The 13346-nt window shown below is 52.6% G+C and overlaps 1 protein-coding gene across 1 annotated transcript in view; it reads left to right on the top strand.

Annotated features, from left to right (window-relative positions):
• PLB1 (phospholipase B1) overlaps positions 1-13346 on the top strand; it is a 170180-nt gene that overhangs the window by 122366 nt on the left and 34468 nt on the right. The window contains exons 30-40 of the mRNA XM_079940335.1: positions 102-173; positions 1263-1301; positions 1868-1928; positions 2768-2826; positions 3779-3852; positions 7983-8026; positions 8738-8846; positions 10208-10259; positions 10981-11061; positions 11620-11685; positions 12814-12914. Coding sequence (XP_079796461.1) covers positions 102-173; positions 1263-1301; positions 1868-1928; positions 2768-2826; positions 3779-3852; positions 7983-8026; positions 8738-8846; positions 10208-10259; positions 10981-11061; positions 11620-11685; positions 12814-12914 — 758 coding nt within the window. The remainder of the gene's footprint in view (positions 1-101; positions 174-1262; positions 1302-1867; positions 1929-2767; positions 2827-3778; positions 3853-7982; positions 8027-8737; positions 8847-10207; positions 10260-10980; positions 11062-11619; positions 11686-12813; positions 12915-13346) is intronic.

The following is a 13346-nucleotide window of genomic DNA, read 5'->3' as shown; positions in this document are numbered from 1 at the left end:
TCCTCCATCCCGCCCTCCCTTCTCCGGCCTCACCCTGCATCCTGGCTTTTCCATTCTTGCCACCCCTTTCTCACTCTGCATCCTCCTGCTTCTTGGTTTAGCTGGAACCTGTCGGCCAGAAGACAAGAAGGCATAGGTTTGAAGACAAGATCAATATCACATGTCCCGACCAGGTACAGTGAAGAGCGCAGCCTTGCCAGGGGTCTACCTAAAGCCTCTTTCCCAGCCTTTCGAAGTCTCTCATTAACGTTTCTCAGTTCCTTCCATCCCAGCTTCTCACCCCCACCCCCAGCTCTGTTCACCTACCCACCCATTCCAGACTCCAGTTAGCCATCCACAATGCCCCATCTGATTGGGCCGTGAAGGGTGATAGCCAGTGGCCGGGAGACCCTAGAGCTCGCCTCTGTCTCTCTATGTCCCAGCAAGCCTTGGCATAAGTCTGCACACGGCTGTCTCCAGCTGGGCAGAGGGACATGGCAGGACCAGCCAGATCTCATTTTGAAGGCCAGGGGTGGGGAGGACCTCAAGGGCGGGAAGGGACAGAGGATACCCCATCTCCACAGAGCCACTGTCCCCATGGTAGGATGGAAAGAGTGAGGGGCTGAGACCTAGAAGAATATCTTCTAGGATGGAGGTGGGGTTTGGGGGTGGGAGGTCCATTGGAAGCCGGAGCTAAGAAAGCAGACATTCAGCAGAAAGGCAAAGCAGATCTCCGAGTTCATTCACAAATGATCAGAGAGATTCTTGGACCTTTGCAGCTGCTCCCTCACCTCTGTCAGTTCCCCTAGATTCCCAGAGGGGTCCCAGGCCCGGCACGGGAACCCACTGATCTGGGGCTTGCAGGGGGCAGGACCTCAAAGCGCCTGGCTTTTCTTGTCTGGGCGGGAGGCGCCCAGGCTGCTGCAGGGCGGGAGTGGCATGGGGTGGGAAGGGGTCCTGCGAGTAGGGGACATGCTCTTGTATTAGCAGAAAGGGAGGCTCTGCTGGGAAGGGGCAGCGTGGGGAAAGAGAGGTGACCCAGCCACCTCAGCCAGTTGGGTGGGAGGCAAAGAGCAGAGGTGCTCCTTCCTGGGAGCCGTGCAGGGTTTATTCCGGTTGTTCAAGAGGTTTGCAGAGACGGCCGGGTACGTCCTGGGAGGGAGCCCAGGGGTCAGCCTGGTGGCAGGGGGCTTGGGAACGTGGAAAGTGTTTCTGCGCACCGGAGCAGAGCAAGAGGCAAGTCAGCTTGCTGCGGTGGCTCACCCTCCCGCTTCCCCTCACAGGTTCGGCCATTTCTGAGCACCTACAAGAACGCTGTGCAGGTACCCGCTCGTTGCTTCCTTTCGGCTCAGCCGCCAATGCAGTGGGCGGCCCCCGAGCTGGGACCAGCCCTGCAAGGCAGGGTGGGAATGTGGGCAGGTGTTCCCGATGGGCCGTCGGGGGGATTCACACTCTTCTGTGAAGTCCATCCACCTACACCTTCAGACAGTGGGGAGGGCAGAGGAGGAGCCATTGATAACCGCACAGATAGGGGGCCAGCCGGTCAACTCTCAGCCTCTCCAGACGTAAGTCAAGAGAAGCATCCCTCTCACAAGGCTGCTGCAGAAGCAGGGCTGGCATGCGGTGGGCTGGCTCGTTTTGCTGATGCCCTGATGTTTACACTGGATGGTGGGGGCCGTGTGCGGGGGTCTGAACTAGGTTAGCAGATGGAGCCCAGCCAGATTCTCAGAATCACCCAGGGAGCCTTTTTCAGATGTCCTGCTAGGCCCTCCCCAGGGTAGGGCCCAGGGATCTGTGTTTGTTAAAGCTCTCTGGTGAGTCTGATGCCAAGCCAGCCTCTCTGGCCCCTGGCAACCCTGAGATTCTGGGATTCTTTCTACACCCCTAGGGTCACGGGAGCCAGCTGCTGTGCAGTGACAGAGCCCCTTCTGCCTCGCCGCCCACCTCAGGTGAGCCCCCTGTGGCACAGCAGGACCCAGGGCCCCTCCACAAGAACTCACTTATGGCCAGGGCTTGCTTCCTGTCTGGCTGGTCGCCTGGGACGAGTCCCTGCTTTGTCCCTGTCTTCTGTAGTGAAGTCTGACCCAGCAGGACCCAAGGCGGCCAGGGTCCTTCCGATTCAGCCCGCCATCGGGAGCACACGCGGAGTAGCCACAGGAGCGCCGCCCTCAGCGGCCCGGCCTGGGGTGTGACCTTGCCCGGGCCCGGAGGCGGGGTGTGTGGTGCCCAGGAAGGCCCCAGAGGGAGCCAGCTCTGCGGGTTGCCCTGCGGCCCCAGGCTCTGCAATCACTGCTGCTGCCTGCCATAGGGCTGGAAAGTTCTCTGGAGTCTTCGGAAGAGACTTGGGGGCAGGGAAAGACCCAACATGACTATTCCTCAGATTCTTGGGGGAAATCCGGAACCCAGCTCTAAATGGGCCGTGCGTCGGGCTCTGCACCGCATCTCGGATGGGCCAGTGGCTATTTGGTCACGCACTCAGGTCACAGCTGGTGTCCCACGTGACTGCTGGCACCAAAGTGGTGGGATCCCACTGTGCCCTAGCATCCCCTTTCCTCCTCCCCCTCTCTCTCAGCACCTCTCCCTTCCCATAGGCCCAGGATCGTTTATTGTGCCTCTGATGGGGAAACTGTTTTCATCTAAGCTCTGCCTCTGGCGCCATGGACGCTCAGTCCTGCACAGCCGAACACACACGCGGGTCGTGTTTCTGGTCTTGCTTAAAGCAAGAAGCCCTGGACTCTGACTGCAGCTTCCTTCGCACAGACTCAAGTGTGTCTGTTTGTCTTTCCAGTGCACACCCTGAGACCTGCAGACATCCAAGTTGTGGCCGCTCTGGGGGATTCTCTGACCGTAAGGACGCGTGGGCCCCACGTGGCTGGGGATGGCTGTGTCGGCTCCCGGTCCCCGTCCTCCTGACCCCAGGGCCTGCGCTCCTGGCCTCTGCGTTATCCCACCCCTCCTTCCTGACTCTGTCAGTCTGAGTGCAGGACAGTGGTTTGATTTGGCGGCCACTTTCTCCATCAGGTGTGCGAGGGGGACTCTTTTTCAGGAGCGAACTGAATTGTCTCAGGCAGTAGAGGTTTGGAACACCTAATGTCACCTTTTGAACCATTGCAAAAGTATGTCATTTTGACTCAAAAACTCTCCTAAACCTAATGTGGCTGCTCTTTTCCCTTGGGATTATACTTTACGAGCAGCTCCAACCTTCACATCCATTTCCTCTTTGCCTCTGCCCCAAAGCAGGAAAGGCTCCACAGCTGTGGCAAAAGCTCTGCTCTTAAGTTCCAAGAAATGGGGCCATTGTACCATCCCCAAACAGCACTTTCTGGCAGCACGGCCAAGGCCGTGAGATTGTCCTACAGAACGTCCCAGAGGGAAAGAGGAGAAATGTGCAGTGTATGAGAAATCTGTCCGCTGGGGCCCACGCAGTCTATGGGCTCTTCCTTCCTGCGTGTGAAGGACTTAGGAGCAGAATGCCGCTAATAATATTGTAAGTGTCTCACATTTATAAAGCACTTCAGAGGCTTCAAAACTGTTTTTGCAGCTATGATCCAATTTGCTCATCAAAACAATCCTGTGAGATGAGCAGGGCATGGCCTCAGCTCCGTAAGGAGGCAGCTGAGATTCGAGGAAGCCACGCAGCCGGGGAAGCAGCAAGCCCGGGCGTTCTGGCTCCCAGGGCAGCGTTCTGCTCACGCTACGTTGCGTGCGCGGAGAACACCTTGGGAAGCCCTGCATGTACACAGCCTCCCTTTTCTCTTGACTTGCTGATTTTCCTGTGGATTTTGATATGTTTTCAAAGGCTGGCAATGGGATTGGCTCCAAACCGAATGACCTATCTGATGTCACTACTCAGTACCGGGGGCTGTCATATAGGTAATGTTAACCCATGACCCCCTCCCACCCCATGCTCACCCGCAGAGATTGGCCGGGGGTTTGTCTCCTATAAATGCATAAATACCAAAGAGCAAGGACCAGGTCTGGAGGGGGCTTTCAGAAGGAAAACCTATATATTTCTGCCAAATGTAACAATTTGGTGAGTAGAGAGGGTATCTTACTGCTAATAACCCTTTCCTTTTAATTGTGCAGAAGGAGCACATCAGGGTACTTATCAGACTTCTGGGTCAACAGATCCAACATGAAATGCACCAGAAAAGCACCGAATCTCTGAGTCTTCACCTGCCCGTTTGCGTGTATAGGCGCACACGTAGATTCTCCCATGTCTCTTGTTTACTGTCTGTATGTATCGATTCATGTTGTTTATTCATGTTCTGTAGCCACACCTCTGCCTTTATGTACGTGCACACGTCTGTACAGAAAACTCCGAAACGCAGCACCCGCTTCAGGCAGAAACAACCGAGACAAAAATCACAGCCAATAGGTGTTGCTGAGCCCCTCCCATGTGCCCGTATGATGGAGGCGGGTGGGTGAGAGGAATATATGGGAAGCACAGGCAGATGCTTATGCCCAGTTGGCAAGTGTTATTTAAAAATAAAAGATGCCTGAGTGCCACAGGACTATAGAAGAGGGAACACCCTGCCCTGCCAGTTGGGATAGGAGGGCTTCCCAGAGAAGGTGGTAGCCAGTTACGCCTTGGGAGATTAGCAATTTGGTAGGTGAGAAAGGGCATTCCAGGCAGGAGGTAAGAAAGCTTAAGACGTGTCAGGAAAGTGGTTGGATGTGGATATTCTAAAGTTTCTTTCTTTCCTGATAAAGTTCTTGTTTACGAACCCTTCACAGTCATCGGCGATTAGCTCAGGATTCAAAACCACTAGAACACGGCCTACCACAAGAGGGCAGAGCGCTGATGAGAGGCAGGACAGCTCAGGCCGGCCCCCTCCCTTTCCTTCCGAGAGGTTCAAATGAAAGGTTTCTTCTAAGAAAGCGAGAGGGAACGGAGTGGGGACGACGAGGACAGTGCCAGAGAGAAAGTTTTTCCCGGGTGAGAGAAAGGCATCCTCACTCAGCCAGGAGCCACCCACAGAGAGGATCCAGGGCGTGGGTAGCGTGAGGACATCACCCTGCCTAGAGCTGAGCCAAAGGCCTCGCAGCTCCTGAGGTCCCACACACCCTCCGCCAGGTGGGGGGTCTCTACCGGGCTGCCGAGGGACAGAGTGGAGGTTGCCTCCTGACCACTGGGCCCCAGGCTTTACTGAGGCTGCAGCAGAGAGAAAAGCCAGAGGGAGAGCAGGAAAGCAGAGCTTATTACAGTTGAAAAAGCATGAGGTTGTGGCCGCTTTACTTAGTCTGAGCTAAAGAAGGCCGTGGCCTCACATCCTAGTGTGGGAAAACAGAAAATACAGCAGACAAGCCAGCCAGCGATGACGCTGGTGTAGTCAGGGGAGTGAAGTGATCTGCCCAGCTCCGCAAACAGTTCAACTGCTCGGATTCCTGGGATTCCGATAGAGACAATCTTCTGCTAAAGGTCTCTCTCTGCAGCTGTGGAAAAATTCAGCCATTGCTCTTTGTTTCTTCCTATGAGTGAGGTCCAGTAAGGCCTGATTTTTCAATCTTCTGGTTCCAATTCCGAGGCCTTGTGTGCTCGGTGGCTGCTGTCCCTTTAAAACCTTTATTCTAAATGTTTCAAAGACCTGCCCCAAGACCCATGTGTGTTAAAGATAGGAGCTCTTCCTGGTCAGAGTCTGAGAGACAGTTTGACACTTGATAAAGTGGGTAGACTAGGGTTTCTCAAAGTGTGTTCCATAGAACACTAGCCCCAGTCTTTTATTTTGGGGAAAATATTTCCTACCATATCCTTCCTTGGGGGAATTCACATACATGTTAGCATACTGAAGGCTCTGAGAAGCCGCCCTACGTTGAAGAGATCTGTTTAAATTGTGTCTGTTGAATCCAGTGTTTCCCTTAATCCCAGAACTCTTTCTTTGTTCATAACTCTTTCTCTGTAAATGCCCATTAGCATCCCCTGGGAAATGTCCATGCAGTAGACTGATCTGAGAAAAAGCAATTTTCTGAAGCCACTAAAACTTCCGGATGGGAAATATGAGGCAATTAATGGATTATAGGTAAATTAAGAATGCAAATCGAGCCTCTTCCTCCAAGGAAAGAAAGTGGAGAGAGTGGACCTCACAGAGTCAGACGGGGGAGAAGAATTTTTGGTGGGTGGGCGGCTGTGAGCAGGGCCTGCAAGAAGAGGTTTGGCTGTGAATATTTCCAAGGCCCCTTGACCTGTAAGGATCACACAGCAGTCAAAGGCCCCAGCTCTGGGTAGCTTAACGGTGTGGTAGGCCCAGAGGTCTTCAGAGAATTGCCTTTCCAATCGAAATGTTTGCTTGGTTGGACTCATTCAAAGGACAAAATTAATATTTATCCAAAAATGCATTTCTTTGTCTTATTAATTAGGGGGTCAGTCTCATGTTATTGAAACTCCTCCAATAGATGTTATCAAGCATCTTCTCTGCATCTCTCTGCACACTATGGGTGACTAGGGAACAAAGCCCAGCCTTTGAGCTCATGGTGTCATACAAATTACATTAATCTGAAGGGTCTCGTGTAAACTAGCTGTTTCATATGGGTCTGTTTTCTTTCATGTTTCACACAGTTCCGATCAGAGCGAGGGCTTTCATATTTTTGTTCCTCCATATTTATTTGTATAATGCTCTCTTTTCTCCTGGAAACGGGCTCAGAGAGATTTCTGTAGCCTGTTGGTCTTGATCAGCTACCTCACTTGTTTTAGAACAAAGATAGTTTTAGGCAAGAAATTACAATAGAACGTACTTGATGTGCGTGTGTTTACGTATATCTCTGTGTTTATATGTTGACCGAAGGAGAAAAGGAGGCAGAGTTAGAACACAGCGACTGGAGGAGGTATATGGCTTTGTAATTTCCTGCCAAGTGAAAAGTGTTCTGATTAAGTGCTTTTAGTCCAGAGAAGGAAGGATCAGGAAGCAGCTAAAGTAGTAGCTTTATACAGAGTTGGGAAAGGATCAGAAGTGTAAAAAAAAATGCCCAACCAAAGGCCAAGTTAAGTTCAGACATTGGATGGAGGTAGGAGAGAGATTCCTGAGTGAGATAGAAAGGTAGGGCTTACCTGGCTTCTTTTTCTCTCCACCACTGAGGTTCTTGAACCTTTGACTTAAGCCCCTGACCACCATAGCGTGAAATAGTCAACTTCATTCCAAGCCTTCCCTTGAACGAAGAATAGCCAAGACTTTGATTCGTGGCCTGTCCTTTGGAAGGTTCTACTGGTGGGCTGAAGGCTAACACTGTGTTCTCAAAATCTCTTGGCCTGGGATAATATGCTGGGACTGAGGAGGGAAGAAAGAAGGAGACACAGAAGAAAAATAACAGTAGATACAATACATCTGAACATTGGACTTTTTTCAAATAGAAATACTTTTCTTCTTGCCTCCCCCATGTATTCAATTTAAATGCATGAAAGGCAATGACTTTGTGTCTCTTGAAGTTAGATTGAGGGCCATAAAACTAGATGAGATGAGATGAAATTAGATCGGGCATTGGAGGGCAGTGAGAGGCCATCCCCCGAACCTTCCAGCGGGATTTACCTGACCACTGGGCAAAGAAGAGCTTATCCATTTTCTAAAGGTTTCCAGCTCAAGCTGGTTTTTAGTTACCTTTATGGTTTTTAGTTTCCTTTAGGAAGTTGCTTAACCCCTGTGTGCCTCAGCTTCCTACTCTGTAAACTAGAGATAGTTCATCCTCATCACAAGCTTGTCTGTGGATTTGAGATAACTGATGTAGAGCATCTGGTTCGCGGCTGAGCTCGTAGTATATACTCAGCTAAGTGCGCTCCCTCCTGATTTGCTGGAGAAAAGAAGCAGCCACCTTTCAGCTTCAAATCCTGAATTTGGGGGAACCAACTCCTCGGGGAATTCAAATATTCTCAGAATCCCTCAAACACAGAGAGATGTCTCTGGCACACCTGGCAGGTACTGATGGCATGGGCATTGTTAAAAGCTGGGGGCGCTTTTTTGTAAAGCCTGTGTATTGATTCAGTCTCTCTCATTGGCTTTGTTCACTCTGTACAGTTCAGGAGGGGACGGCTACCTGGAGAATGTGACCACCTTACCGAGTAAGTAACCACCCGTGGCTTGAGGTTGTCCTCTGGGTCCATCTGACCCCCAGGCTTCCTGAAAAGTGCCTCTCAGCTAAGAAAGGAGGGAATAACATCTTCCTTGTGGACTGTCATTGAAATGAGACGAGAGGCCTGTGGACAGGTGGCTGAAGGGGATGGAATAAACTCTGTGTTTGGATTCCGGAGACCTGGGTACGAGCCCTGACCCTTCTGTGTGCTGGCCGGGTGACCTGGGCCAAGTTACTAAACATTCTGAGCCTCAGATCCCCTCAACTGGCCCAGAGAATGTGGAGATAGTCAAATGGGACAGTGAGTATTTGCTGCACTGTAAACTATAAAAAAAGAAAGAAAGAGGGCTTCCCTGGTGGCGCAGTGGTTGAGAGTCCACCTGTCGATGCAGGGGACACGGGTTCGTGCCCCGGTCCGGGAAGATCCCACATGCCGCGGAGCGGCTGGGCCCGTGAGCCATGGCCACTGAGCCTGTGCGTCCGGAGCCTGTGCTCCGCAACAGGAGAGGCCACAACAGTGAGAGGCCTGTGTACCGCAAAAAAAAAAAAAAGAAAAGATAGAAAGAAAAGAAAAACTGAGAGGCTCTTGTTGTCTTGGCCCAGCCTGTCACCAAGTCGTTTGAGGCCCCAACTCCTCTCAGGAGCACACTCTGCCTTCCATCCTAAGCCCTCTGTGTCCTGTGCACCCTTCCCCTTCCAGATATCCTTCGGAAGTTCAACGGAAATCTCACAGGCTATGCGGTGGGCACAGGCAACGCCAGTGACACAAATGCCTTCCTCAATCAGGCTGTTCCTGGAACAAAGGCTAAGTATGGCATTTGGGGAGGGGAGGGGGCCTGTCAGGTAGGGAGGGGGAGGCATGTAGTCCCCTTTAAGGTTGTAATTCTGACCTCTGAGTGCCGAGGGGACATTTATCCATTTGCAGCAATGATTTGAGAAGTTCTTGGCCACCCTCTTCTGTGGCTGCCCCGTGACCAAGGCCGCAGGGAGGCTGGAGGGCTGGGTCTTGGACAGAGGCCATGCTCCTAGAGCCTGAACTCCTGGCCTTGCTTTCCTGTGCAGCATGTTCTAATCATTCAACTAACGACCCACCTTAGCCAATTTTTAAAACTTAACCATGGCATAGTGGTACTCTCTACAGCACCTCACAAGGGGCAACGCCCCCAAAAGATCAGGGAGTACCAAGCAAATGGATGGGCAAGCCAGGACCTCCAGCCTCAGAGGCTACTTAGAGGGGCAGTAAGTCTTGTCCTGTCCCTGCTCCTGCTCTGGAGCTGCAGGAAATGCAGCTGAGAAGCCAGAGGCCGCTGGAGCCAACTGCTCAGCCTCCCGGGCTGCTCGTCCAAGGAGGCCCCTCACCCTGCTCCTAGAAGCCTCAGCCGCCTGGGTCTCCTTGCTCCTGGCCCAGCCTGGGAAGACCCTTCTTAGTAGTAGAAACGGCTGGGGACAGATGGACCCACCACCAGGCGCCAGGAGATGAACGTTCTGTGGCCCCATCTCACACTATAACAGGGACCTAAACTAGTGAGGAGCTGGGGATGCCTGAGGTCTGGTCTTTCCATGAATTCTAAACCCGAGTGTTTGTACGGTGTATATTTATTCCCCCACCTCTTTCTAAAAGAAACATGTAGCTAAGTTTGCCAAAAATGACACAACATATACATGAGAGAGAAAAATCACAGCTTCTGGTGGGGGGAGGAGGGGAAGAAGCAACTGTGTCAGTATGAGCCTTCTTACGATTCTTGTGTCTAAGCATCAAACACTCAGCTTCCTGGCAGCCAGGGTAAAAAGAGGAAGCATGCCAAAACTTTCCTACATCTAATTTCAGAATCTACACCAGTCCTTCAAAGGAGATGAACGGTTTCCTAGCATGGAACCTTAAAGACCCTTTGCATGTGGAGTCCTAGAAAGGAGACCATGCGTAACAAATATAATTGTCAGTACCCTTGACTGTTGCTTTAGGACAAACACACGACAGGCTTTGCAAACGGTTATTTGTTGTAAGAACTCTCCAGGAGAGGCAAGTAGCTTCTTGTCCTGAGCCTCAGGGTCTCTGCCAGCTCGTGGTGGGGGGGAGGGGTTAATGCCACAGAAACCTCCAGTTCAAGCCCTTTAGGATGAAAGGTCTGGGCGCTGTTCCTCAACAGGACTGATTTCCTCTCCTCCTCAGGGAACTTTCAAGCCAAGTCCAGACTCTGATACAGAAGATGAAAGATGACCATGTGAGTCAGATTTTTGGTTACTTTTACATTGCTTTTTCTTCTTTTTTCTTTTTGGCTGCCTCGGGTCTTCGTTGCTGTGCACCCGCTCTCTCTAGTTGTGGTGAGTGGCGGGGGCTACTCTTCTCCGCGGTGCATGGGATTCTCATGGTGGTGGCTTCTCTTGTTGCAGAGCACAGGCTCTAGGCACGTGGGCTTCAGTAGTTGTGGCTCGCGGGCTCTAGAGAGCAGGCTCAGTAGTTGTGGTGTGAGGGCTTCGTTGCTCCGCAGCATGTGGGATCTTCCTGGACCAGGGCTCGAACCCGTGTCCCCTGCACTGGCAGGCAGATTCTTAACCACTGTGTCACCAACGAAGCCCTATGGTTATTTTTAAACACTAACTTTCTGACCCACTAAAGTCCCCAAATGGAATTGTCTGCCATGAAACCAGTGAGCCTCCTGTCACTAGAGGCATTCAAGCAGCAGTAGGGCAGCCCCTGTCGAAGGCCCTCAGGAGATTACGTCAGCTGGGGGGAGGTTTGTTGCTGATCACAATGACCTTGAAAATCCCTCCTGATGCTAAGAATCTGTGGTCTATAAACAAACCTCTGAAGTTCTGTCAGCTCTGAGATTCTGATGCTGTTATTTCAAGAGGGCAAGGAAGTTTTAGAGGGTTGAATGGATTTCCTAGCTGTGGTGTTTTTATTTGTTGGAAATCATCAGGCATTTTCCTCCCTCTGTGTAGAGAGTAAATTTCCACGAGGACTGGAAGGTCATCACGGTGTTGATTGGAGGCAGTGACTTATGTGACTACTGCACGGATTCGGTAATGGGGGCGGGCCAGGCCTACTCATCGCCCTTGATTTGACCTGTAAGCCTTGGAGATCCTATCTGAGAACAGTCCCTAGAATCAGCCCTAGGATTGTCCATCTACACCTGTGTGTGTGTGCACACACACACGCACATGCACACGCAATTCACACAGGTGCACGCACACACTTCTTGCCCCCCGAACCCTCGCATTTCTGGCTCCCCCCCATGTCCTAGCTGGCATGAGGCAGCAAGTGACAGATATACAGTGCTTCTATTCCCGTTTCCTACAACTCCTGAGAATTCCGAAAGAGAAGAAGCAGTAAAGCCCAAGCCCGTGAAAGGGGTACTAGACACCTTCTGCTCCTGAGCTACAGCTCTGGCTGAAGGTTCCAGTCTTCGTCTGGCCCATCTTTGGCAACAGCGAGTAGCCAACCGTTCATCTCAGATTCTGACATGACGAGCTGGTCACAGTTGGATGCCGAGGGAGAACGAGGCCTTGGGGCTGGAGCCGGGTGGGGAGACTGCCCTCTCCCCCTAACCAGCTCCTCCTCTCCATCCTGTCTCTTCCCAGAATCTGTATTCTGCAGCCAACTTTTTTGACCATCTCCGAAATGCCCTGGACATCCTGCACAGAGAGGTGAGTGGCAGGCTCCCACAAGCTGGACACAGCTCAAGCGTGTTGGGGGCAAGAGGGTGAAATGCCCCCTCCCCTGAAGGAGACAGACAAGGACGTGGGCTCCTGCCCTTTCCAGAGTTTGGGGCTTCCCCCCAAGGAAGCCTCATTCCATTTGGAATCAGCCCCGAGGGTCTCAGGCTTGAAGAAGGGAAGGCAGTCCCCCCACCTCTACCTGGGACATTCCCTGGTGGAGGCAGCTGGGTGGCTCCCAGGCTGGGCACCGCTCTCTGAGTGGCAGGCAGTGTCTACAGTAGGCCCCTCTCTGGTCTCCCCACCCCCTGGCATGAACAAGCCTTTCCAGCTGCCCAGGAGGGGGCGCTCTGACTACCAGATGCTTCTATGGGTTGCCAAGACTCTGGGCCTGCCCAGCAGAGTTAGCCCAGGTCGGGCTGGAAGGAGAGAGTCAAGGGCTAATGTCCTGGCAAACGGGGCACCTACCTCACCAAATTGAAAGCTAACGGATTTGGGGCTTCCCTGGTGGCGCAGTGGTTAAGAATCCACCTGCCAGTGTGGGAAACACAGGTTCAAGCCCTGGTCTGGGAAGATCCCACGTGCCACGGAGCAGCTAAGCCCATGTGCCACGACTACTGAGCCCACGTGCCGCAGCTACTGAAGCCCGCGCAAGTAGAGCCCATGCTCCGCAACAAGAGAAGCCACCACGATGAGAAGCCTGTGCACTGCAACGAAGAGTAGCCTCCACTCGCCGCAACTAGAGAAAGCCCACACGCAGCAACGAAGACCCAACGCAGCCAAAAATAAATAAATAAATTTTTAAAAAAGATTAAAAAAAATACTAACAAATTTAAAAAAAGAAAGCTAACGGATTTGGGTTCACTGACTGATGGCTGAACGAGCTGAGCCCTCAGCATTTAGACTCGGGTCTGCCATGTTGTCCCGCTCCAGGAGGCCCATTCACGCTGCTGCCAACGTGGGTGGCACAGCCTGCAGGGCCCTAGGTGGTCACCTTGTGTCGACACCTCCCAGAACCCAACTCGGGGACTCCGGAGCCAGATCCCACTTCTTGGGGCCCTAAGGCAGCTTGTGAAAGAAGCCCCTCAACCCCTCTCTCATCTGAAGCCTCTCCCGTAGGTACCCCGGGCGCTGGTCAACCTCGTGGACTTCATGAGCCCCCGCGTCATGCGGCGCGTGTTCCTGGGGAACCTCGACAAGTGCCCGGTGCAGCAGGCCAGGTAGGCGGGTGCTTGCTGGTCTGGCTCATGCGGTGGGGACTCCTCGGGGTCTCTGTGACTTGGTCCGTCCATGTGTGCAAGTCTGTAACAGGGTCTGTGCCAGGACCACCTCCTTCTGGGAAGTTGGAGCCAGGGCCCCCGCTTACCAGCCTCAGGGTAACAGCGAGAACCTCTGTGATACGGGGAAGCCACGGGGAAGAGGTTAGGGCTGGGACAAACACTAGTTCTCAGAGACGGTGCAGCCCAGCCTGTGAGAAGGAGAAACATATAGGGACGTGTCCACAGGTGGTGGAAGCGTAATGGAAAGCAAGGGAATGGTCCTCAAGATTCTCTTACCTTTGTGGGGAAGAAGCGAATTGGAGAAGCACACAGGGAGCTTCCAGTTGGGAGTGTTTTGTTTCTTAAGCTGCGTGAGAGGTGCAAGGCGTGTGT

The sequence above is a fragment of the Stenella coeruleoalba genome (assembly GCF_951394435.1).
Source record: "Stenella coeruleoalba genome assembly, chromosome: 13".
In the NCBI taxonomy this organism is placed as follows: domain Eukaryota; kingdom Metazoa; phylum Chordata; class Mammalia; order Artiodactyla; family Delphinidae; genus Stenella; species Stenella coeruleoalba.
The sequence above is the reverse complement of the archived record's forward strand: the minus strand, read 5'-3'. Positions and strand labels throughout refer to the sequence as shown.